This window comes from Microtus oregoni, unplaced genomic scaffold (genome assembly GCF_018167655.1).
Source record: "Microtus oregoni isolate MIOR12 unplaced genomic scaffold, Mior012 000025F_ref0000491, whole genome shotgun sequence".
Taxonomy (NCBI): domain Eukaryota; kingdom Metazoa; phylum Chordata; class Mammalia; order Rodentia; family Cricetidae; genus Microtus; species Microtus oregoni.
This window is the reverse complement of record NW_024543084.1, coordinates 20,527,746-20,550,854: the sequence shown is the minus strand read 5'-3', so window position 1 is coordinate 20,550,854 and position 23,109 is coordinate 20,527,746. Positions and strand designations below refer to the sequence as shown.

At 42.8% G+C, this 23,109-nt stretch overlaps 2 protein-coding genes across 4 annotated transcripts in view; one reads left to right on the top strand and one right to left on the bottom strand.

Annotated features, from left to right (window-relative positions):
- Mrrf (mitochondrial ribosome recycling factor) overlaps positions 1-2,692 on the bottom strand; it is a 59,885-nt gene extending 57,193 nt beyond the window's left edge. Inside the window, exon 1 of one of the 2 annotated variants that reach the window (XM_041674560.1) lies at positions 2,573-2,692. The gene's annotated coding sequence lies outside the window, so the exon portion shown is untranslated. The remainder of the gene's footprint in view (positions 1-2,572) is intronic. The other variant, XM_041674561.1, reaches the window with a different exon arrangement.
- Rbm18 (RNA binding motif protein 18) lies at positions 2,652-21,870 on the top strand. Of its 2 annotated transcripts, none has more exons than XM_041674562.1 (6): positions 2,652-2,787; positions 5,418-5,546; positions 11,000-11,126; positions 14,906-14,992; positions 16,803-16,888; positions 19,965-21,870. In XM_041674562.1, the coding sequence occupies exons 2-6, from the start codon at positions 5,434-5,436 to the stop codon at positions 20,122-20,124; spliced, it is 573 nt and encodes a 190-aa protein (XP_041530496.1). In that variant the 5' UTR covers positions 2,652-2,787; positions 5,418-5,433; the 3' UTR covers positions 20,125-21,870. The 2 variants fall into 2 exon arrangements, with proteins under 2 accessions (XP_041530496.1, XP_041530497.1); XM_041674563.1 differs by having other exon boundaries at positions 2,663-2,787; positions 5,428-5,546.
- The last annotated feature ends 1,239 nt before the right edge of the window (positions 21,871-23,109 follow it).

The following is a 23,109-nucleotide window of genomic DNA, read 5'->3' as shown; positions in this document are numbered from 1 at the left end:
ACACACTTACAAACCTACATCCTGGCTTGCCCATTGTCCTAGCAACTCTTTCCAACCAGCTGTGTATTGTGCATTGATATGCAACATATATTTAATGTTTGAACACGTTGATCGTGCTGGTAAGCAGCTGGAAGATCTTGTATATGATTTTTCCCATCTTATTGTATTTGGTTATCACATACATTTTACAAAATAAACTGATCTTTCATTTCCTCATGAGTTTTTTTCTGTTCTTAAGTTTTCAAATATTTCAAATAAGGATGCTGGAGAGATGGCTTGAAGGCTAAGAACACTGGCTATTCTAACACAGGATCTGAATTCGATTCTTAGCACCCACATGGTAGCTCACAACCATCTATATAACTTCAGTTCTAGGAGATTCAACACCCTCTTCTGGCCTCCACAAGCACTAGGCACATATATACATATAAGCAAAATACCCATAGACATAATTTCTTTCTTTCTTTTCTTTTCCTTTTTTTTTTTTCTTTTTTTTAGTTTTCCAAGACAGGATTTCTTTGTGTAGCACTGACTGTCCTGGAACTGTCTCTGTAGACCAGGCTGGCCTTGAATTCACAGAGATCCACCAGACTCTGTCTCCCAAGTGCTGAGATTACACCACCCTCCATCCCCCCACCCCGCTCAATAAAACATTTTTTTAAAGTCATTAAATAAGCTCAGTATGGTCTCCCCTTATCTCTTTACCATCTGCTTTTCCTTAGATTTCACCTTAACCATCAGTCTGTCAGAGCACAGGGTCAGTGGCCACCTCTTCCAACTAGGTCCTATTTCCTGAAATCCAGTTTTCATACCCATACTCCATCACAGCACTTAGTTTTTAACAATAAAAGTAAATAATTGTGTAATTATTTGATCCTTGCCTAAGTATCTCTATATGGCTGTTGGCACTATGTGGCCTATTCTAGCAGACTAATCTATCTACTAATCTAACGTTCACTACTGCACCCTTTACTTAAGGTTGTACAGGAACACAAACATCATACAAACGTGGTAAGTATGGTAACAGACTTCCAGAAAGATTAAATCCTTGCCCAACATCAAAATGCCGGCATCAGAGTTGGAATCTACACTTTTGATGGCCGGTCCTGGGATCTACTTCTCAACACTGCCCCCATTAGCCATGGTTTTTCCAGGTCTCTGTTTGGAATAGGGTTGCTCTTTTTCAAATTCAGTATCATGTAAAGAAGGGTATTTGTAATATTTGACTCAGAACAGCACCTGACTGCCCTTGGCACAAGCCAAAGAGGAATGATAAAATTTTCCCAAGCGGACAAAAGACTTAACCTAAAGATTAGATTACCAGACTTCAATATCCCCACTCCATCCCCATCACATGTATCTTCTGGATTCACAACCAGCCATGTTCAAAAGGCATATATCACAGCTCTTCCAAAGAGTGCACTGTAGCAAATCATTTCTCCTAGCTTGGATTTCTTTCCTCAGCCATTCCCCAATGAACCAGAGGCTTCCAGCCTTTCCAACTACAAGTTCCCCAAAATTCAGAGAACTACAACAGAATGCGCACTTCCTTCCCTTACAGGGAAGACTGTGTGCTCCAGGCTGAACCCTCGCACACTATAGAAAATGTAAAGGCCAAGATTCAGGATAAGGAGGGAATTCCCCCTGATCCACAGAGGTTGATTATGCCATTAAACAGCTGGAAGATGGCCATACTTTGTCTGACTAGAACATTCAAAAGGAGACTTTCTTACACCACTCCCAAGAATAATAAGCATAGAGAAAGAAGGTCGAGTTGGCTGTGGCAAAATACTGTAAGGTGGATGGAAATGGCAAAATTAGTTAACTTCGTCAAGTGTCCTTTTGGTGAACATGGTGCTGGGGTTTTCAAGGCTAGCCACTTTGACAGACAACACTGTGGCAAGTGTCTGACTTACCAAACCAGAAGACAAGTACTCGTGTATGAGTTAATAAAAAGTCAGGAACTGAGAAAAAAAAAAGAAAGAAAAAGGAGGGAAGAAAGAGTACCCAACTCTCAGATGGCCTAGGCAAGAGTCCTGCTTCTAGCACTTTCTAAGTAAGTGTTCTCAATCTCATCAGTAAATTTGCCACAGCAGTGGAAATGTTGAAGCACCATTGAAATGACAACTGTTTGCCCACAGGCCAGCAGCAGAGTGACGATTTTTAAAATCCCAGGCGTTCGACTCAAGCCTGGGTGGCATTTAAACTTGGGAGCCGCGAAAAGATAGGGCTGAGTTTTCATTTCTACATCACTGGGAATAATTATTATCTCTGCGCGTAGGGCTGTTCGGAAGAGGCAATATTCCTGTCGGGTGACGTCCTAAATATCAGGAAGTATTTACCACATTCCCCTGCAAGGCTCTAAAGGAGGGATGAGAGACACGCGCCCCGCCCCCACCCTTGAGAGGGTAGAGGGACCAGAAGTCCCGCCCCTGGCCTTAAGGTCGAGCCGAACTCTGCTGAACCTGTCGCGGGCGGTAGCCTGGCCCCAGAGGTCCCTCCGAGGTTCTTGAAAAGGTGTCAATGGCACCTGACCCCTCCTGCGCCTCAAGACCGCTTCGAGGCCACTCACCAGCTACAGCCTGGATTATACAGAACCACGCGCGACAGAGGCGGCGCGGACGTCGTGACGTCACGGGAGGCGCGGCGGCGCAGACGTAGCGCGTCACGGGCGGCCGAGAGGCAATCGGGGTTTCAGCTGCCGTGTCCTCGCGTCCCTCGCTCGGACCCCGGCGTCGGAAGCTGCTCTCGGGGCATGAGCTGAGGGCACAGCTCCGAGACTAGCAGGTGAGTACCCGAAGCTCAACGCCAAGCTGGCGGCAGGGACGTTGGTGGAGATTGCCCTCACCTGCGGGCTTCTAGGCCCCGCCCCGGATTGTCCTGTTCCTCGCCCGGAAATAACAATCCCATTAGTGACCTTTCGGAGCCTCGAGTCGGGAAACCCTGGTTCCTGGCCTGACCCTGCTGTTAGCGTGTAGGAATAAACGACCCATTTCCCCTCCTGGCTTCTAGTGTTGATACAACTGAACTGGGAGAGATCTGGAGAGGCTTTTTATGAACTGTTACTCTAAGGAGTTGTCGCCATTGCAAACCCCCAAAGATCTGATAGTTTCATACTACCTTATTAGATGTCACTGGTTTTCAAAATTCCACGAGTGAGCTGTCACATGCATATTCTTATTTAAAATAGCTACGTGATATAGGAATAATTTCCCCCATTTTGGAAGATAACTGATGATGTTTCCTTCATTCTCTAAGAAAACAGTACCAACTCTAAGCCAGGCAGTGCACTCACTACCTGCTGGTCATAGAACCATTATCAAGGCTGGCAAGGCCCTGCGCTGTATGAGACACAAGCAAAATGTAAATAATACGTTGTATTCACATTATATGGGAAGGGGAGTGGCAGAGACAGAGGAAGTGAGGGAGATACTGTTGCATACTAAAGGCACAGTAATTGGGAAGGTCAATTTTGAATCCAGATCTCTCTAGTTCCGAGTCTTGTATTCTTCCAATTGAAACATGGCATCTTTGGCATTAAGTATCTTTTGGTGTTACTGTTGCTTTTAGACCTGAGAACTCAGAAGTTCTAGCTTTTAAATCTAACTCCACTCACTCTAAAGTAGTGCAACCCTAAGTCTCTTGACCCTTCTCACTGTTTACAGTATCTGTCTTTAATTACTTCAATCTTTTGCTTTGTTAAAAATTTAGTTCTGCTCCCCTTTTAAATATAAGCATTCTGAGGACGGGGACAGTTTCCTACAGGGCTGAGCTGAGGCACTTCTAGATATAGAAGTCACATGGCTTTTTTCTAGCAAAGAGGTCTGAAGTCTGGTAGATTTATCTACTGTATGTGCATGAGTCTTTTGCCTGCATCTATGTATGTGCACCACATGTATACAGTGACTGCAGAAGTCAGACGAAGGCATCTCATCTTCTGGAAGTGACATTAGAAATGACTGTGAGCCACCAAGTGGGTGCTGGGAACTGAAGTCCTCAGTCTTCTGCAAGAGCAATATGTACTCTTAACTGCTGAGCCATTTCTCCAGCCTCTTTTTTTTTTTTTGATTTTTCGAGACAGGGTTTCTCCGTAGCTTTTGGTTCCTGTCCTGGAACTAGCTCTGTAGACCAGGCTGGCCTCGAACTCACAGAGATCCGCCTGCCTCTGCCTCCCGAGTGCTGGGATTAAAGGCGTGCGCCACCACCGCCCGGCTCTCCAGCCTCTTAAAGTTTATATTAAAACATGAAGAAACTGGGCCAGCAAGATGGGTTAGCTGGTGCGTGAGCTTCCCATAGATGCCTGACAACCTGAGTTCCTTCCCTAGGACCCAAGCAAAAGCGGAGGGAAGGAGAGAACCAACTTTTGAAAGTTGTCTTCTGACCTCTACCTATGCTAAATGATATGTGCATGCCCACCCCCACCCCAGGATAATAGAGTAAATAATTAGAATGAGAAAACTGAGGCACCCAGAAAAATAACTTCAGTGGAACTGGAACAATTTAAGGTCGGGTCTTCTGGCACCAGGCTCTCTGTTCTTTCCATCACTGCCTCTGTCACAGCTGTCATTCTCCTGCTCTGTGAGATGGGACACTTCAAGAATTAAGACAATAATAATTATTGGTCTTGAATACTTCTTGGAATTGTGGTTCTAAAATCCTTGGGAGTATCACTTGGCAGAGCTACATTCCTTTATGAGTTACTGTCCTTACAAAGGGACTAAGGCAAAGAGTAGTTAAGTGATCTGCTGGAAGTGCAGTGAACTGTCTGTCATCTGTAATAACTAAGGAGATTGTCTCTTGTTTCTACCAAAGCAGTAAACTTTGTGATCAATAGCTAATATATATTGACTACTTACAATTGTTAAGCGCATTGTTTGGTGATTTTTTTTAATGATGTAATCTTTACAACAACCCTATAAAGTGAAAACTATTGCCTCTAATTTTACATTTGAGGAAATTGAGGCCTATAAAATTCCGAGAATTAAGTAAGTCACACAACCTGCTTTCATATTCAGCCCTAACTCCAGGACTTGTGCTCACATTTCCTGTGCCTCCTCCTCCTTTGGCAAAACTGCTCCAAGAGGAACAGGAACATAAGCTGTTCTTCCCTCTCCGTTCCCTTCAACACCATCAAGACTATCTACTTGGTACTTGCCTCTTCTCTTCTGGAGTATCATCTAGTGATAGAGCCTCAGGAAACCTCAAAACTCTCCACACAACCATAACTTTTTATTCTGCATGGCAGTTCTGGCTGCCAGAAAGGCTGTCCCAAGGGAGCTGGTCCAAGTCCTCAGTTGGGAACAGCAGGCCTTTGAGAACTGCCCAGAGTTCGCCATCCTTGGAGAAATTGCATGTGATGTCTGATGTTCACACAGGATGACTCCACTTTTCTCCCTGAGTGCTCACATTGCCTTTAGTATTTCATAGAGATTGATGGAAGCAGAAACCAAAACCCTTCCCCTGGAGAACGCGTCCATCCTTTCAGAGGGCTCTCTACAGGAAGGACACCGATTATGGATCGGCAACCTGGACCCCAAAATCACAGAGTAAGTCCAGATCACTTAGTTGGTGATGTGCAGAGGTGCAGTGCCTGCTGCAGATGTTCGGGAGAATTTTCGGAGCAGTGCTGTGCATGAGCCCTTCATTTGCTTTTAGATTTCTTTGATAGGGACATTATGCTGCCTTTAGACTGTTCCCATTTTTCATACATTTGCACTCCACAACTGTGAGGACATAACTTTGGTTTTCTTCACGTGTAAGCCTCTTCCTTTTAACTCTGCAAAGAATAGGATTCTTTTCCAACTGTTTGACTATGTACCCAGTGGTTAAGAGGAATTGTTCTAGATCAACCTGAGGCATATTTTGTCTCCCAGAATGGAGGAACAAGAAGTAGTTTGGGGATCTTTGCAAATAGGCATTTGGGCCCCCTTTGACTGACTGCTGTAAGCAACCACAGAAAGCAAGAGTGGGAAGGGATCTTAGAGATCACCCTCACCCCTTTGGTGTTCACTCATTCATTTAATGAATGGAGTGCCTGTTGTATGCACAGCACTGTGCTGAGCAGCTTAAACAAAATCTAAAAGAAGCCATGTGTGAAATAAGACTCCAGAGCTGTTTTCACCAAGAAGGGAAAAGAGGCACTCAAAGCCTTTTGAAAACCTCCACTCTTCTTTTGGCAATCCCTATGTGAGCTCCCTGGGTTGAGATCACTTGGGGACCTCTGATAACATCCCTCTTTCCCTACAATAAAGGTGATGAGGGTCTAAGAGGCAGAATTACTTTGCCCAAGATCACATTACTAATTGAATACAATAGTCCTGACTCCCAGTCTTTCCATCAGAGCCATTATAGTAAAAAGGAATATCTTGGCAGGAACTAATAGGTTTTTCTTTCCATCACTTGTTTTGCTGGTTGGGTAAGTAGGCTGACTTGAAGCAAGCATGAAGTAAATCAGCAGTCCTGGAATGACTCCGAGAGTGGGACTAAACAGAGTACGGAGAGAGGGAACCCGCTGATTGAGTCTGGGGTGAGGTGTGTTTAAGGAGGGGAGTAGGAAAGAGGGAGAGATGTGATTTTATATTACAACACCAAGGCTAGCTCCTAAACCTATGAAAACTCAGATCATATAGGTGCAAATATTATTGTGTCCATATAAGTTACAGAGATATTAAAGATACGTCACGTTCTTGTGGTCATGGGAACCCTGGAATGTGGGTTGTATTTAACATCCTCTCTTATGACATTGGGGACGGATGTGTGAATCAGCACAAGTTCTCAGTTAATATCTTTAATTAATTAATTAAATGTTCATTAATTAATGTTCATCTAAATCTTTCCGTCATCTAAAACCCAGGCTCTGAGGGGTGCCCTCCAGAGTGGTTACCATTCCTACCTCTCCGTGTCTGAATGGAAATCTAAAGTGTGGAAACAGTGCTGATTGTGTTGGCTGTAGTTCCAGGTGATGAGGTTCTGGTGCTGATTGTGTTCTACTGTCCATCAGAGGGTTCACAAGGGCACCTGCCTCTGGGTCAGTGGCATAGTAAGTGTGTGAATGTAGTCCTGAGTTACATCTTTAAGAGGAACACTGGATTAAGACCTTCCCACTGATACTTCAGTCAAAGGTGAACATTAGAAGCCAAGTGTAGGTCAGGCCTTGATGGCTAGAAATGTTGTGTTCTACCTGTAGTATCCACATTTCTGTATTGCCAAACCATTTTCTCTGTTTCCTTCTATGACTTCCTTACCTTGATGATTTGTCTTAAACAAACTGATTTGTTATATAATTTATTTTTAAAAACATAGCTGTCCATCAAAGCTTATGGTTCACACAAAAGCTTAGAGTTGCTTTGCTAAATTTCATGGATCTCATGGAAACATTATTTCCTTTAAGTTGCTCAAATGCATGGACTTTTAGGTTCTGCTGCTCAAAGGGTAGAAAACAGTGAACCTAGCTAAATAATTAATGTATATTCACTCCCTGGCTTTGAAGGAATATGAACACGTGGTACTTGTGTTGTCAGTTGAATCCAAATCTCTAACCTTCTAACGACTCACAAGGGAGTTTGCAGGATGTCTTCCGGTTTTCCTAATTAAGCTTTCCCAACCAAAGGCTGCTGCCACTTCCTGGTGTTTCCTCTACACCAGACCCTTAATGCTCTTCTCTGTGCCTGTATCCCAGCTTCTTAACACTTCTTTCCTAATCCCTTCCAGAAGATGATTTGAATGTCTCTCCTTAAATGGTCTCTTACTTCTTTTTAGGAAACACAGCATGTATACTGGCAGGAATAGTTACAGGTTATCTTATACAGTGGCAGGGTTACTTTTTCGTTCTTACTATTTTATACATGCAGTGTTTAGCTGCACTTGCGTCTGATGCCTAGTGCCTGCAGAGACCAGAGGAGCATGATACTCCTGGAGGAACTGCAGTTACAGATGTTTGTGAGCCACCATGCGGATGCTGGACCTCTGGAAGAGCATCCCATGTTTTTAACCACTGGGCCATCTTTCCAGCCCCAGTGGTAGTTTTTTTAAAAGCTGTTTGCATAATGCATTCTGTCATGGCCACCCACTGGCCATGGAGTAGTTTGAGTAAACTTAAAAGCCAAGAGGTGAATGTGTCCTTCAGATGCTGACTTTCCCTGACTGGGTAAACCAGAATTCACTGGGAGTAGATGCATGAGCCTGTGACAGCAGGAAGTCTGCCTTGTCTCTCTCAGCCCGCTTCATACTCTTCCTTCATGGTCTATGACGTGAGTGAATGGCATTTATTGTTTGCTTACTTAAATCTGAGACAATAAAGCATTTAGTAAGATATATGGCACAGCACAAGAAGATTCTCGTCAGAGTAATGTTTATAAACATAGAGAAAATTTTCTCTAAAAACTTTATATACTAAAAAAAAAAAAAAATCCTAAGGGTCATTTCATTGGCTCTCTGCTTCCTAAGTCCCCTGAATACACACCCATTACAACCTGTCCCTACTGAATACACGTCCATTACGGCCTGTCCTACTCTCTACTCTCATTCACTACATCATCAAACGTCACCTTTCTCTTCGCATGGTGTTCACTCACACTGAAGTTGCATTCGGATCCCCTGTATCAAGCTCTCCTACTCTTCCCTTTGTGTGTGTACACGTGCAGGCACACATGCGTGCTCTTTATGAAAATGTGCACTGCTCACAGTTGTGTATGCGTTGTTCTCCTATAACCAGCATTGAGGACCTGGAAGGCACTTTTATTCATCTAGAGGTCCCAATGCCTAATTGGTCCTTGGCACATAGTAGGTATTTGTTTAACATTTGCATAGGTGATCGCTTCTGTGCCACAAGGCAGGATGGCTATTTTAATGACTCACTAGAAGAAGAAAGCGCTGATTGGGTGACAGAAGAATGTGTGGGATGCCTATACTTATTTCTCTCCTGAAGGCAGCAGGGTGTACATTTCATTAAGGGAAGCAAGCCCCTGATGAGGGCTTAACTCCGTACTCCAGCAACAGATAAAAGTACTTGCAGATGTGAAAGCAAGAGACTTCAGGCTTTTTTCACTATCAGAGCCTGCAGTCCCCATCTCCAGGAAGCAAAATAGTAAACATTTCAGTCCTTTTGTTTCAGTGTTCCGATAATTTCAAGAAATTATCAAACAAGAAAAGAAATCCTAGCGAAGTTGAAAGACACAGACCTCAGCAGATGTTCCTGGAATCTTAAGGTCACACTTCTCAGGCAGCACGTGTTTGTTAGCTTTACAATGTATAATCTGTTGGCATTTTCTTCTGAGTAAATTAAAATCCATTTCCTAGGAAATGCCAATTGCGTTACCTTCCTGCTATTTAGAAAAGATAGCTATGCCATAGTAGCCTTCAGTTTTGTTTTGTTTTAAATGGGTTTGACCCACCATTGGCATTGGCATGGTGTGAAGGTTTGAATGGGTGTAGTAAGAGCAGGTGTGGCTATGAATTAAAGCCTTTGGAGAAGACTCAGCCTTGTTGTAGCCTGTTCAAATAATCAAGAACAAAGGTTTATACTAAAGGTGTCTCCCAGTTCCCCCCAGGGAGTCCTGCATTCTCACTGGGTGATTAAGGTCTCCTAATGGGAGATCATAATGAAGTACAGGGTTGTGGTTGTTTTCTTTTTCAAAAACCAGTCCAAGGACCAGATTATTGTCCTCAGTGGGGCTTGGTAGCCTTTCATCCTATCCCAGTACTAGACCTGTATTGTATCTTTCTACAGTGGTGACAGACTCCTGATTAACTGTAATGGATTGGCTTATTGATACACAATAGTGTCCGATTTAGTGCAGTATTTTCTGTCTTTGCTTCCCAAAGGAGATCTTGCTCAAGAATCAAATCTTGGTGACTTTCTCCTAGCAAACAGCATAAATATAAATGTGCCCAAAAGGACTTTACTGACTCCCTGTGGGGTAGAATTCCGAGTAGTAACAGATTTAGCATGTGGGCTGATACCTTTTTAGTATCAAGGGGACAGCATTGTTTAGAGAAAGCCTTGACTCTATTTGAATAGCTTAGAAGGTGCCAGGAGGAAGGCCAGAGGAAAAGGAAATGGGAGAGCTGTTGGTTTGTCTCAACCTTATATTGGATGACAGGAAATCAGAATGGAGGTCGGCCACGGCAACCTGCTAAGGTTTGAACATCTGTTTGAACAACTCAAAAGTCTTATAGGAACCAAGTGAGTTGTAAGAACAGGGAATACAAGAAAGGGGTAAGCAGGACGGCGAGTGATAGTTTGGTAAACCTCTGCCAGGAATAAATTCCTTCCTTGACTCTGTTTTTTATTTGACCATACCCCAGAGTAGGTAGATACCGTGTTACGGAAACTGAGGTTTGCTGATTCAGAGAGCTGGCCAGTGTCTCCTGCATGGTGAGACCAGCCTCAGTCATATTTGGCTTCCACATTGTCCTCATTTCCAGTCACATCTAAAACCTTGTGGAAGTGCCACTAACTGTGTTTGAGTCCTAGCAGAATCACTACAGTATCTATTAAGAGAGGTGCTTTATAGGGCTGGGTTTTGTTTGTGTGAATTTGGATGGTTTTTCAACTTTGTTTATTTTTAATACAGGCTAGATTTAAGTTATGTGTGTGTTGTGTTTGCATGTGTATTTCTGATGAAGTTACAGATACTCACAAATGCTATTTCATTGCCAAAAAATTTAAAAATAAATAAGTCGATGCTATTTTTGAGCTTTTTTCCAAAAGAGAAACAAACGGTGCTTGTGGACAGACGGCTGTTTTGTTGGGTGTGGTTTTCTTCATTTGGCATTTTGTGTTGGACAGACGCATAGGCATGACAATTCTAGTTCCCAAGTGGATGCAAACAATTTTGTTTCCCAAATAAAATAATGTAGCAGTTTGCAGGAAAGCAAGGGCAGTGACCAGAGAATTTTTTTTGCCTGAGATGAACTGTCTCCCTCTTTTATCTACATTTGAGGCTGAGCAGCCAGCAGCATTCCAGAAGTGGACTCATGGGCTCTTCTGTCTCCACAGATACCACCTCCTCAAGCTCCTCCAGAAGTTTGGCAAGGTGAAGCAATTTGACTTCCTCTTCCACAAGTCGGGGGCTTTGGAGGGCCAGCCCCGAGGGTACTGTTTTGTTAACTTTGAAACTAAGCAGGTAATTGAGCTCTCTCTCCCTCTCTCAGTCTGCATTCTGTCATAATCATATTTATATCTCTTGACCACCAGACCTCATGGGCAGGAGTCTTGTCTGGTTATTCTCTGTGCCTCACAGTGAATTCAAGTAGTACGACTTGCACAAGCTTCCTCCCTCTGGGCTCAAGCTGTAAGGTGACTGGCCAATAGCACACATTGATCTGCAGTGATCTGTATCTAAACCTTGTACTCGTTTGATTGTTTGCTTGGTTTGGTTTTTCTTTTTCTGCTTTTTTCTAAAAGATCTATTTATTTGTCACACAGTTCTATTGCCTGCGTGTGTGCCGGCATCTCATTACTGACAGCTGGGAGCTGCCATGTGGGTGCTGGGAACTGAACTCAGGACCTCTGGAAGAGCAGCCAGTGATCCTAACTGCTGAGCCATTTATTCCAGCTCTGATTTGCTCTTTCAAGACAGGGTTTCTCTGTATAGTTCTGCCTGTCCTGGAACTCACTTTGTAGACCATGCTGGCCTTGAACTCATCAATATCCACCTGCCTCTGCCTCCTGAGTGCTAGGATTAAAGGCGTGCGCCACCACTGCCTGGCTATGAAATTAGTACATTTTACATGTAACTAAGAGTGCAATTAAAAAGTAATCATCAGATGCTGGGTGTGATGGTGCACACCTGAAAGGCAGGCACAAGTGGGTGTCTCTTAAGTTTGAAGCCAGCCTGGTCTATATAGTAAGTTCCAGCCCAGTCATGGCTGTATACGGAGACTCTGTCTTAGAACAAAGTCATAATTTCTGGTGATTACATAGTATTATATGGATTTATGCTTCATGATCCCCAGTTATTAGTTTATGAGTCACCACCAGTTACTGGCTAGGTAAATATTATGGTGTGGGTGTCTTTATAGCTGTAACTATGTACATTCACTGCATTTAGGGAAATACGATGAATGGCATCATCAAAAGGCATGGTGATGCGCACCTTTAGTCCCAGCACTTAGGAGCAGGCACAGGCAGGTGAATCTCTGATTTGGAGGCCAGTCTGGTCTATAGAGTGAGTTCCAGGACAGCTAAGGCTACGCAGAGAAGTTCTGTCTCAAAAAAAAAAAAAAAAAAAAAGGCTTAATTTTTCTTAACGTACTTGCCACAACTGGGCCTAGTTGTACATGCCTGTAATTCTAGCAGTTGGGAGACTGAAGTGAGAAGATTGAGAGCTGACAGGCTGCTACATAGTAAGAAAAAAAAAAAAAACACAGTTGCCAGAATGCCTACCAGTGTGATGCACGGGAGAGCTAAGACTGCACAAGAGCATCATCTGTCCTCTCCAGTGCTGAGTATTTATGTCCTCTAAGTTTTGAAGGTATTGAAGGCAACAAATGATACATTGTTAGTCTAATTGTCCACTCCCTTTTATAAGCAATTAACAGATGCTCATATGATAACCATTGTTAAATGCTTTTCCTTAATGATAGAGTGATGAGGATTCTTGCATACTATTAAAATCAGAAGTCATATTAGGGACTCGTGTTCATATTAAAGCCCTGGACTAGTAGTCACAAAGCACACTTTATATTCCTGTGGCTTCTATTATTAACTTTGAGCATGTCTCTTTTGGCCTCAATTTTCATCTAAAAATATGGGGTAAACAAAAAGGTTCTCTTACAAAGTTGGGAGGCTGTGAGCATATGTAAGTATACGTAGGACAGTAAGATTGGCATTTAGTATTATATTTGTAAACGTCGAAACAAAGTACAGAGATGGCAATTGTCCTTTAGAATACTTAACTCTTATTAGCCTCTACTGCTGCTGATACTTCAGAACTGATAAGGTACTGCGGATACTGTAAGCCACCAAGTGAAACAAAAGAACATGTTTCTTGTCTAGCACTCTGTATGCTATAGTGGAGCATTGCTATGGCCAGTGAATAGCCAATGCCTGTTACAGAGTGGGGAGCGAATAACACGATAGTGTGCTGCTGAGTGCTGGAGACTTCCTAGAGATGCCAGCTTGGCATGCTCACATATGTGCACCCTGCTGTTGGGGTCTTCCTTAAGGGCCTCTTCACCCCTACTAGGGGTGGGTTGAATGCCTGATGGATACCCAAGGGGCAGAGAAGTTTGATCAGGATGGAGAAGTGGCCAGGTTTGCTGGAAGTGACCTAGAGTGACTTTATGACTTTCTGCAGCTTTGAGAATTCATTTTAACTTTGTTACAGCTGTATCTGATCAGGAAAGGGTCAGGGGAGTTTGTGCTCTGGAAACTAGGTGTATGGATTGTCTCCCACAGGGACCTTGCTCAGTTTCTTGGGACTGGCCCCTGCTTTCTCCACACTGATTTCTTTCATACCCATATCTGTGAGGCTGTAGTCCAGGATATGGCTCCAGAGCTCCCGAAAGGAGCACAGGTCCTTGATGTAGTGTTGAAAAATATTATTTTCAGGCATGTGACTTTAATTTACAGTGCGTTTGTTTAATGTGAAGCTGTGTTACTGTGCCTGTTTAAAACGCCTGGTGGTCCTAATAAAGAGATGAACTGCCAGTCGCAAAGCAGGAGCAAGGACAGGCCGGGGCTGGCAGGCAGAGGGTACAAATAGTAGAAGGAGAGTCAAGAGCGAAGAGGGGCAACAAGAGAACAAGGGGAGGAGGACACCAGGGGCCAAACACCCAGCTACACAGTAAGCCATAGAGAAAGGAGCCAAGAAAAGTATACAGAAATAGAGAAAAATAAAAACTCAGAGGCAAAAGGTAGTTGGGTTAATTTGGGTTAAAAGCTGGCAAGAAACAAGCCAAGCTAAGACTGGGCACTCATAAATAAGAATAAGCCTCTGTGTGTGATTTATTTGGAAGCTGGATGGTTGGCTCCCAAAAAGCCAAAAGAATAAAATGTCACAACAACCTTTTGGTGCCCAACATGGGGCGCCAATTGTTGTCCTCTTTTGTAATTGTCTGCCTTTACACTATAGCTATCCTAGTTAGCAACTGCAGTTCTGCTGCCAGCAGCAGCAGCAGCAGCAGCAGCGAGGCCACAAGAGCTGCAGCCTGAAGAAATTCTGTTCCCTCAGGCACTGACTCTTTCAGAGCTACTAAGAGAACTTATCTAAATCTCTGCCCTGCTAAGGAACTCCAGATTCAAAGGTTGAGGTAGAATCCTGCTTCCCAGAGAGCTGAAGAGCAAGCATCTCAGCTAGCTCTCCTCCTGGCGTCTCCCAAGAGTCCTCACCCCTTTCCTGGCCCCTTCTTATAAACCCTTCTCCACCCGGCTCCTCCCTACTACTTCCTGTCATCTAGTTGCTGACGCAGCCTCCGGACCACAGGTGAATTTTATTTAATCAAACACATCTTTGCATCATTAAACAAATGTTCCAGTGCATAAACAAAAGTAACATAACTTTAAAATTAATTTCTACAGCAATGTAGTCTGTTGTAAAGCATGTGTGTAGAAAGATTGACCTGCTGGGCAGTGCTGTCAGCTAACACTCGAAGGTTCCTGCTCTGTGTGCCCTACTCATGCTGTCTGAGTACTCACACCACCCCTGTGGAACAAGTAGTGACCGTATCTTACAGCTGACAAATGCCAACACATGACAGAGGATTTGGACCATTGTTTCAATTTTTAAAAATTCGTATGCTGTTGTTGTTTTGCCACTAAAAATTTTAAGCCATTTGCTAAGTACCGAAAGCAATTTGGTTAGAAACCCAGCCACTACAACTTATCAAAGCCTGGTGAGAATACAGATAACTAAAGATAATAGGCATTTGAGTTTCTGACTATTGTTCCTATCTTGGACAGGAAGCAGAACAAGCCATCCAGTGTCTTAATGGCAAGCTGGCACTGTCAAAGAAGCTGGTGGTACGATGGGCCCACGCTCAAGTCAAGGTAGGTCTAAGGGAGACAGACAGCATCCTGCCACATCCTAACCAAGTCTCTGAAGAACAGCTCCCGCCTCTCCATTCACATCAGAAACATCGTCTGGAGCAGCTATGCTTTGCTCTCCTGCTATGGTGTCTTGTACGATTTTCTTTGGAAAACCTCAGGAAGGGAGCAGATTCCTTCATTGTCTGCACATGGCCACAGATCCCGATTTTTGATTGATTTTTGCATGTGGCTGATATGTACACTCAAACCTGTTTTTTTTTAATGGGGATTGTTCTGTGGACAGGAAGAAAATTATTTATTTTTTTAAATTAGTTGCTGTGGACATTAATAGCCTCTTCCCAGCTTCACCTCTCTAAGGAGAGTTTGAATATGTTTATTGCTCTAAATGCTTGAGAAATGGGTAGTTTCTCTCTGTGCTTAAAGCATGGCAGTCTCCCTGCTGCAGAGGTCTGGAGAGTTACTGTAGTGTGGGTTTGTGGGACTCTGCAGGGTGTCTCTAGGCCTTGAGAAATGGCACACTTCCCTGACCATCTTAGAGTTTGTCTCTTGGGGGAAAAGTTCTAGAAAAGCTGTGTCCACTTTTTTCTTTTTTAAAAGGCGGGTACTCTCTTCCAGCTGGCACAGAGGTCGTGGTGAAGTATGTGGACTAGAGCAGTCCCAAGACAACTCCACTGCAGTAGATCTGGACGGACCTGCCAGCAGACAGATTCGCAGCTGTCAGAGCTGCAGCCTCTGCTCTTAGCTAGATGAACGTGAGGCATGCTGCCCTTCCCAGCACTCTTCCCATAAGGACTCAGTAAACCAACATTTGAATGGAAATTCTCTGCTGAAAAGCAGATCCTAAATCTGTGAGGCCTGCAAGCATCTCGGGTCATGATGGGGCACACTTGGTATCTAAGACAGAATTACCAGTGCTTTTACTCAGAATAAAATCAAGTCTTATCTGCCAAACTGGCTGGTGTGTTCGTATCCTGCATTTCATTGAAAAGGCAAGCAGGAAAAATCACTCTTCACCCTGCCTCTCATGTGAGAGCTCTACCTCATGGCTCCTTTTTGGCCAGAGGCTCCTGATTGCTTACTTTTCACAACAAGGATGTAATTATCTGACATCAAATTAAACTCCTCTACTATGGAATGTTTTCTGTATCCGCCACTGAACACTGTTACTACTTCTCCACTCAGGCCTATTAAGAGTTGAATATTGAGGGCTGGAGAGATGGCTCAGTGGTTAAGAGCATTGCCTGCTCTTCCAAAGGTCCTGAGTTCAATTCCCAGCAACCACATGGTGGCTCACAACCATCTGTAATGAGGTCTGGTGCCCTCTTCTGGCCTGCAGACATACACACAGACAGAACATTGTATACATAATAAATAAATAAATAAATAAATATTTTTTTTAAGAAAAGAGTTGAATATTATGCTTAATACTTTACAAAATCTGCCAGAATTTTAAAGTGTTTTGAATAAAACAAATATTGTAAGAGGCAGTATATTGGCAGTTTCAGAGTGTAGGAGGGTAGGCCTGCTTTGCATTTGTGCCGTCTGTGAATTTAAACAGTGAAGTCCTAGCTGGGAACTTCTTCCTCTCCCAGTAAAGAGGACAAAAGCTTTTTCTCAACTTCTTTTCCTAAACTGCTTTTAGGCCAACTCTATGAGGATTTTTGCATTAAAATTAAATATAAAACAAGCCTAAGATTGTCTGGAACTATGCTGAGATAAACTGAGTAGGGTTGGTATGTTATAACCATGCACTAGAGTCTGGAATGCTTTCTGCCCAGGTGAAGTCATTTACCCTTTTTCTCATTTTCAGAGATATGATCATAACAAGAATGATAAGATCCTTCCCATCAGCCTTGAGCCATCCTCAAGCACTGAACCCACTCAGTCTAACCTCAGGTAAGATGACATCTGTAGGACTGTCACTCAGCAAGTCAACCATTTCCTTCTTCCATACTGTCACTTACAGCCTAATGGCTCTTATTCTAGAACAGAATTGCTGGTGTGTTGTGTTGGGAGATGTGTTCGGTACATATTCCCTCTTTTCCCACCCCCTCCCCATGATTATGTGCCACCACTTATAGGATTCATTCCCTCATAAAAGAACAGGTTTAATTGTCATGTACCACGCCTTGAACATGGTGTTGGGGTTACAGAGATACCTCAGACACAACGCTTACCCTGAAAACACTCATTCTTACCAGACCTCAGTCTCTGGCTTTTCTATCATATACTAATTCCTCCCTGTCTATGGTTTCCCTTATGCTCGCAGCATTTAATTCTATGTATCCTTACAGCAACTTTAGTAGTTTTGTCCCGGTTTGTATGAATTGTCAGTTGCTTCTTTGGAGTTAATTCAAAACAGAGACACTAAGAGTTGAGTAGAAAAAGGGAAATTAAGTGGGTGGTTGAGCAGAAGCAGTGTGTGTATGTGTGTGTGTGGTGGTGGTGGTGGTGGTGGTTGGGGGTTTTGTTGTTTTTGTTTTGTTTTGTTTTTCTTTTGCGCTGTAGCTTAGGGGAAAATTTTAACAATAACAGTAACAATACCCAAGATCTATTGAGCTTCTGTAAGCAGGAGCTTATAAGTACTTTATTATATCCTTTATTTAGCATATATCCTTTAATGCCATAAAAAGCACTTTACATATGAGAAAACTAAAGCTTAGAAAAGCAAAATATCATGACTGAGACCATGCTGGTAGTGACAGAATTAGAATTACTACTTCAAAATGGTCCCAGGTTAACACTGTGAAGATATGTCCTAAAACCTGTTGAGGAGAAAGGAAGAAGGTATCTGAAGCAATACCCAGGGATCAGAAATCAACAGTTACCCTCCATCTATTGTAAGAGTATACAATCCGTGATACCTGTTTGGACAAAACACTGGACTGGAAGGAAACGTGCCCTCCTTATATGTGATATACCCTGAGCCATACAGTCTTAAAAGCATCTCACTAAACTGTAAGAGGAGGAGATGGACTTGAATTGAAATTAATTACATAGAAAATAAACATGATTTCTTTACTGTCATTGAGAATGCATACTCCTATGCCATCTACCCCTAAATTATGATCTCCATGGAAATGTTTATAGTTCTGCTGTACTGATCTTTGAATTTATGCTTGGTGGTCTCCATGTTACAGTGAACATGGCTTTAACGTCTCAGCCTCTGCACTTGCAGCTTGTTTACCAGCCTGGTGTAGTAACACATTAGGATTTTATTGCAATATATGGCTAATTCTACTGATGCAAAGACCACGTTATTAGTGGGTTCACGTGATGTTTGAACAACTGCATGCAGAGAAATTTACCTCACACATTTGTTCTCTTCTTGTTGACTTAGCTTTTTAATTTGTACCCCTGAAAATGTGTGAGAATGTTCAACCACTGTATGCCGTTTGAGGGTCTCTAGAAGACCGTGTGGACACACTTTACAAATTTTTCTTACTAGCTGTAGACCGTTGACAGAATCAAGAATGAAAATGGGGAACCTATGAGGCAGCACGTTACTGAGTGCTTTGCACTTTACCCCAGTCAGAACTGAACACCTCACAGCTCGTCAGTGCCCCTCACTTCATCTTTGCACTTTACCCCAGTCAGAACTGAACACCTCACAGCTCGTCAGTGCCCCTCACTTCATCTTTGCACTTTACCCCAGTGATTTCAGTGACCCCGGTCAGAACTGAACACCTCACAGCTTGTACAGTATCCCTCACTTCATCTTCTCTTGTCTGTAGAGTTGTGCAGCTCCCTCTTTGGTGGAGAGGAAAAAGCAAAGGCTTATAGGTGGAGTCCTAGCCCCGCAGTTTGTTAGCCTTGTTACTCCTGGGCACGTTTATGTCCCTCTGAATTCATCCCATAAAGTCCTGAGTGTAACCTTTCTTGGGTTTCTATAAAGATTAGAAGCAGTAAAGTCCAGAGCATGGTGGGTATCTGGCTCGCTGTAACATGTTTGTTAATATAAAGAAACTCGGGGCTGTAGACGTGGCTCAGAGGATAAGAGCACTGACTGTACTTTCCAGAAGACCTGGGTTCAATTCCCAGCACCAACATGGTGGCTCACAGCCATCTGTAACTCCAGTTCTATGGAATTTTCTAGACTTTGGGGGCGCCAGACAAAACACAGAGAGAGAGACAGAGACAGAGACACAGAGACAGACACAGAGACAAAAAGATTGGATAATATTCCTAGAATTTTTCTTTCTGCTACTACTCGGTGGTGGAAAGGTATAGTAATTAGTGTGTTAGTTAGTGACATGGGGTTCTGAGTCAGTTTGTATACAAATCTCAACTCTCACTCATTAGCCATGTAGCATCAGCAAAATAAGAACTATAACCTACCTTCTCACATCATTGTTGATCCTATCTTTGTCTACTTTCTGACAAGTACTGAGATGCCACCTGGTGTCTGTGTCTGAGGACTAAGTGTAAAAGGCCATGTGAAGTATGCAAAACTATGCCTAGGCTTATATTATTTTTAAAAAAATTGGTTTTCAGGCTTTATTGTTTTTTGTAATCGGAGATTTATCTCCTGCCTGCCAGTTCAGAGGCTTAATTCAATATTACTTATAACTGCTTGGCTGGTAACTTAGATTTATTATTAATTAGCTCTTACATTTAAATTAACCCATATCGTTTAATCTGTGCTTTGCCACATGGTTCATGGCTTGTTAACCTCATTTTCTACACGTCTTCCTTCCTCGGTGGCTGGCTAGTGTCTCCCAGACTCCACCCTTCTGCTTGGATTTCCTGCTTGTATCTATCCTGCCTTGCATTAGGCTAAAGCAATTATTTATCAGCCAGTGAGAGCAACACATATTCACAGTGTACATAAAGACATTCCACAGCACTTTTTCTTGGTTCATGTTCATAGTTTAATGTTGTATGACTTCCTAATACACATCAATATAAGGAGAAGATGAGAGGATTTTCTGAATGTACCCAAGTGTATTCTGATCTCTCTTCCTTTTTCCAGTGTCACTGCAAAGATAAAAGCCATTGAAGCGAAGCTGAAAATGATGGCAGAGAATCCTGATGCAGAGTACCCTGCAGCACCTGTTTATTCGTACTTTAAACCACCAGACAAGAAAAGGACTACTCCTTACTGCAGAACAGCCTGGAAGTCTCGGAGATGATGGCGACTTTCCAGAGCAGCAAAAGCAAATGGGCTCCACATTTGAAGTCCTCCTCCATTGTACTTGTAGATGTGAATGATACTGCCAACAGCACAGTCACATGTTAGAGCTGCTCACATAGCGTGTTCGGTATTCATATGGATGTGTCTTCCCTGAACTGTGTGGAACTGAGCATCATCCAGAATAAATAGGAATGTGTCCAAACTGATTTGAACACTGAGATGCTCCAATTGGCTGCTTTGTTTGGATTTGTAATTCCAGAAACACAGTGTGCCAGAGAGAAAAATAAGCATACAAAGTTGTTACTTAAATCAGGAAACTAATTGATTAATATCCACCAAAAACTTTTGGCATTTTTATGTATAAAGGTCTGTTCAACATAAACAAAAAATGAGGGTGAGGGTGGGAAGTGAGAGGCATTTTCAGTCATTTTCAGAACTGTTTGAGAACTTACTGTGGAAATCCTTCAGTTGGACTAAAAAGAGAATTCTTGGCAAAAAAAAGGCAGCTGATCCCTTGAGTGAATGTTACAGTAATCTATTTAAGAATTATGCTTATTATTTCCAAATCTCAATTAGGAAAATGTGGTGTATGTCTTAAAATTGTTTATGTCAACACAATATAGAGTCAAATTTAGCATTTTATACCACAACAGTATTTGGAAATCCAGCTTTTATTCTTTGGCAATCATGGTTTTAAATCTGAATCACCTTGCCTTCTATAATACCGAATGTTATTACTAGCCTGGATTTTAATACACTCACTACATGAGACTGTTTTATATCATGAGGTTGTCCCAGTAAGAATCATGTCATAACCAATCTAAGTAGAAAAGAAACATTTCTTTGAAAACCTAAAGTTTACTATATTGGTCACTCTTCAACATTACTATCTAATAGTCCGGTGGGGTTGTGGAAAGCGGCTGAGTGACCTTGTGCAGCTAAGGAGGGCAGGTCAGTGAGCATTAGGAGGTAGAGCAGCCAGTGCTCGGGCACCAAGACCATAACAACCACATGTGTTCTGTCATTTTGGAAGACTGCATGGCTTTAAAATGAGCCTTATTCTGACAGCATGCTTCTCCTCAGATATCTTTGTCTCTTTGGACATCCTGAATCTGGTAGTATAGAAACATACATAAATGGACAGCCTTGGGTGCGTGTTTCTTCAGCTCGGTGGTGGTGTTTTGGTGCCAGACCTGACAGACCGTTTCATTACCTGCACCATTCTTCACTGGGCAAATCACTGTCACTCACCGCAGGTGCCACCAGGATGACTTGGATTGTAGAAACTCAAGTCTCCCTGAGGTTAAGACACTTGACTTGACCTCGAAGGTTTCAGAGTCCACAGAACTGCTTCAGAGGAATTCTTACCACTTTTCCCAAGGCCAGTCTTTTTAGCTATCTTTAGATATTGAATATTTCCTGAACTTATTAGTTGTGTGTATCTATGATGCAAGAAACTCTCCTTCCACTTAGGAGCTCATTCAGGGAAGTGGGAACTCTGGCTCCCATTTGTCCGGCTGCTCGTTAGAGTGTAGAATTCACCATAGCATCCGTAAGTTCTCAAAGGGTTGTGGTGGAGTAGAACTTGATGCTAGTAGCCTTCTATTTTTAATAGGAACCTAGAACATACTTAGGATTATCTAGAGTTGTTTCTTTAGAAACTAGAACTATTTATTTGTATTTAAGCAATGTCTATAATTTGTACCAATTCTTACCCCTCTGTGTGAATAAACGCAAGACGGTATCCATGTGGTTGTATCATCCTTTGTCTGTGTACTGGGTCACAGCTCTCTGGTAGACTGTATCCACTCACATTGGCCAGCAGATCCAGGTGATGTGCTACTTTCAAATGCCTTCTCTCCAGAAGGTTCCACGGGCCCAGTCGCTTCATCCTTTTGCCTGTCTAGCTCTGCCGTTAGAGATGAAGAAGGGGACTAGGTGGTCTCAGGACACAGGTGATTGGAAGGAAAAAGGTTGGAGTCCCTGCGTGTATACTCCTCTCTCTAAGTAGAAGTTTTAAAAGAATGAATGTATAAATTGTAAATATGCTGAAAGGGGTCTAATGAGAGGCTTCTAATACAAGTGTTAACCTGAGTACTATGAAGAGGTTATCTGGGCCAGGTGGTGGTGGTGGTGTTGAGGCACACACCTTTAATCCCAGCACTCAGAAGGTAGAGGCAGCCAGAGCTTTGAGTTTGATGCCAGCCTGGTCTACAGAGTGAGTTCCAAGACAGCTGGTGCTAGAGAAACCCTGACTTGGGGAGGAGGGGAGAGGTTGTCTGAAATTATTCTCTGGTTTGCTATTTTGTCAAAACCATCTTATTTGTAGTTTTGATGTGTTTGATGGAAATACCAAGGTGGGTGGTGTGAAGCGTGGCCCCTCAGCTCCTGTCTCAGATACACAGATCACCCTGACCTATTGGCTCTCTGTTCTTAGGGGAAGGATCCTCTGAGGAGAGGCTTCTCAGAGCAGCTTGTAAATAGATAAAACCAAGAAGTCTACAACTCTGTCTCTGTTTGTAAAGATGAGCAGCTAACTTCCAAATCTGGACATTCACCTCTGGTTTTTATACTAATGTCTAAAAGAGCAAGATATTCTTGCCTTGTAAATTAAGACTTAAACATTCCTGTGTGCAATCATTGTGTTCCTGAAATAATTGAGCACAGCAAATTTATCTTTGATTCCTTCTTCTTCTTCTTCTTCTTCTTCTTCTTCTTCTTCTTCTTCTTCTTCTTCTTCTTCTTCTTCCTCTTCTTCCTCCTCCTCCTCCTCCTCCTCCTCCTCCTCCTATTTGGTCCATCTTCCAAACATCTTGAACCTGACTACTACTCACCCAGCCCCCCTGTTCTTGGTCAAGTCATAGCTATTGCAATGCCTCGCTAATCATCTCCTGCTTCTAAAGTTACTCCCATAGAGAGGATTTGTACTAAAGGTATTAAACACAGGAATTTGCATGCGCTAGATAAGTGTTCTCTTTTTGAG